The sequence below is a fragment of the Elephantulus edwardii genome, unplaced genomic scaffold (assembly GCF_000299155.1).
Source record: "Elephantulus edwardii isolate Elephantulus edwardi_28Jun2011 unplaced genomic scaffold, EleEdw1.0 scaffold00006, whole genome shotgun sequence".
Classification (NCBI taxonomy): domain Eukaryota; kingdom Metazoa; phylum Chordata; class Mammalia; order Macroscelidea; family Macroscelididae; genus Elephantulus; species Elephantulus edwardii.
Window position 1 is genome coordinate 36,655,993 of NW_006399756.1, and position 2,527 is coordinate 36,658,519.

At 37.1% G+C, this 2,527-nt stretch overlaps 1 protein-coding gene across 1 annotated transcript in view; it reads left to right on the forward strand.

Moving 5' to 3' along the window:
• Positions 1–2,527, forward strand: part of LOC102861243 (cytochrome P450 2C18-like) — a gene marked incomplete at its 3' end in the record, with an annotated part of 58,913 nt that overhangs the window by 12,076 nt on the left and 44,310 nt on the right. Inside the window, exons 4-5 of the mRNA XM_006880216.1 lie at positions 6–166; positions 1,568–1,744. Coding sequence (XP_006880278.1) covers positions 6–166; positions 1,568–1,744 — 338 coding nt within the window. The remainder of the gene's footprint in view (positions 1–5; positions 167–1,567; positions 1,745–2,527) is intronic.

Consider the following 2,527-nt stretch of genomic DNA (forward strand, 5'->3'; position numbering starts at 1 on the left):
TTTAGGCTCACCCTGTGATCCAACTTTCATCCTGGGCTGTGCACCCTGTAATGTGATCTGCTCAGTTGTTTTCCATCATCATTTTGATTATAAAGATCAGGATTTTCTTAACTTGATAAGAAAACTCAATGAAAATGTCAGCCTTCTAAGTTCACCATGGATGCAGGTAAGGTCAAAATTGTTAATTCCTGGAAGTCATTTATGCTTAATTCTCTGTCAAATGAAAAGTTCTACGTAGACGAAGCTATACAATTTTTAAAAATCTTGTTCAGGGTAGTTAAAGATTGAATTGTGTCGCCTCAGAATAATGCAATATAAATTCTAGACCCTTTCTCAGAAACCATTTTAAGTAAGTTTATTTTGAGTAAATTTCTTTTAAGATGTAAGAGCAATTAAATAAGCAAATGATCAAACAGAGGTGAAAAGAGAGATGCCAAACTGCAAAAATATTGTCAGGAAGAGAAACTCATGCAGACAAGGGTCTTCCTACAGAGCTCATGTAGAAAGAAAGCATTTCCCTAGACCTGGCATCCTGAAACAGGCCTCCTAGTTTGTGAGAACGGAGATTTCTCTTACAGCCACACACTCATAGTATTTTTGCTATAACAGCACTTGATAACTAAGACAGGATCATGAAGTGAACATTACCAAAAGATACTGCTATTTCCTTTACATACTAGAAAAGGACACCTAGGGTATAGATGTTTCCAAGCCAATGAGCTTCCTGTCCCGTCTTTTTTCCCCACTTTACCCCTAACCCAAGTACTCTGATGACTGTCAAAGGAGCATAGACAGAGTACTCAAGGGAGATCCAAAACCCTTGTTGAAAGGCTTTCATTACATATATAAAGCTGTTTCCAGTCAACATCTATTGACCTCTTTATCAGATTCCTTGTCAAAATAGTCTATGACAGGATATTAAGGGGTTAGGAGGTTGAAAGCACAGGCGCAACCAGGAAATGCTCATTAACACAGGACTCTTTGATTCTTCACCTGTGATTCCATAGATGATGCTTATTTGTTAGGGATGAAAAAAGTGTACTAAATACAAAACATAGTTTTCCCTTGAACTAATCTGTTACAGTGTGGTTGTGTTCTGCCTAAATGATAATTGCATGATCTGAAACTATTCACTGACATGCTCTTTTGCATACCATTTTCATTCATGATATGATAATTTTAAATCTATCTCAGTTCCATAATACTATTGCTGATGGGGAAGAAGCAGTCTAACTAGTTTTGTTCTCCATAACCAGTTAACCTCTCTTTTCATCTCAAAATATGAACTGTGCTGATTTATCCCGTGCTCTATTTCACAATCCATGTAAAATTAGTAGACTGGTATAAATACAGTTCTATTCTTTAAAAGTCATGTAGAAAAATAGAAAATAATTGTTTTAATAACTATTGTTTTATCTCTTTTGTCTTTTTAGAAACCTATAAAATTATATTTACAATAAAAATATTCCTTTCAAGATAGGGATTATAAACAAGTTTCTATCTAGGCCTTGGTATATGGCACATTGAAATACTTTAGTATTTAGTCAAATTCTTCTCTCTCTCTTAGGTCTGCAATGCTTTTCCTATAATCCTTGATTATTTTCCCGGGAGTCATAAAAAAGTACTTGAGAATTTCAAGTATTTGGAAGCGTTTGTTTTTGAGAAAGTTAAAGAACACCAAGACACTCTTGACATTAACAATCCTCGAGACTTCACTGATTGCTTCCTGATAAAAATGGAACAGGTAAAAAGTTAGTGACATAGAAGTTGTTTGTTTACTTGGGTAATTTTAATTCATTAAACAGGTCCATACTCTACTGCTGTTGTTGTCTGATGCTATCAAGCTGACAACTACTTGGAAGCAACTTTATGAACCTTGCCCAGTGCTGCTCCATTCCCACCATCTGTCATATCCCAGATCCCAATGCTACAGTCACTGTGTCAGTTCATCTTGTGGGAGGTCTTCTCTTTCTCTGACCCTCCATGTTCCCAACTTGATGTCTTTTTCCAAAGAATGTCCTCTCTTGACAAGTATGTTGGAAGTTTTTCCATCCTTTCTTCTAAGAACCAGCCTGTTTGCATTTCTTCCAAGATGGACTTACTTGTTCTTTTGGCAATTTATGGGAGTCAGCACTCATCCCCAACACCAAAACCCGAAGGCTCACATCCTTCTTCTGTCATATTTACTCATTGTCCAACTTTCAGATGCACAGCAAGTAATTGAAAAGACCATGACTTAGACCAATATACCTTACTCTTTAAACTGACAAAATTTTATAGGTGATTTTTTATTTATTGGCATATAATCATTCATATATATTGTATCTTGTTTGTTGTTGTTGTTATGTGCTGTCGAGTCGTTTCCAACTCATAACGACCCTATGCACAACAGCCCTAAACCCTGCTCTATCCTGCGCCAACCGCACCGCCTCTGATACACCCATCCTGATTACCCCAGTCACCGAATCAATCCATCTCATAGAGGGTCTTCCCCTCCTGCACTGTCCCTCCCCCCTCCCAAGCATGA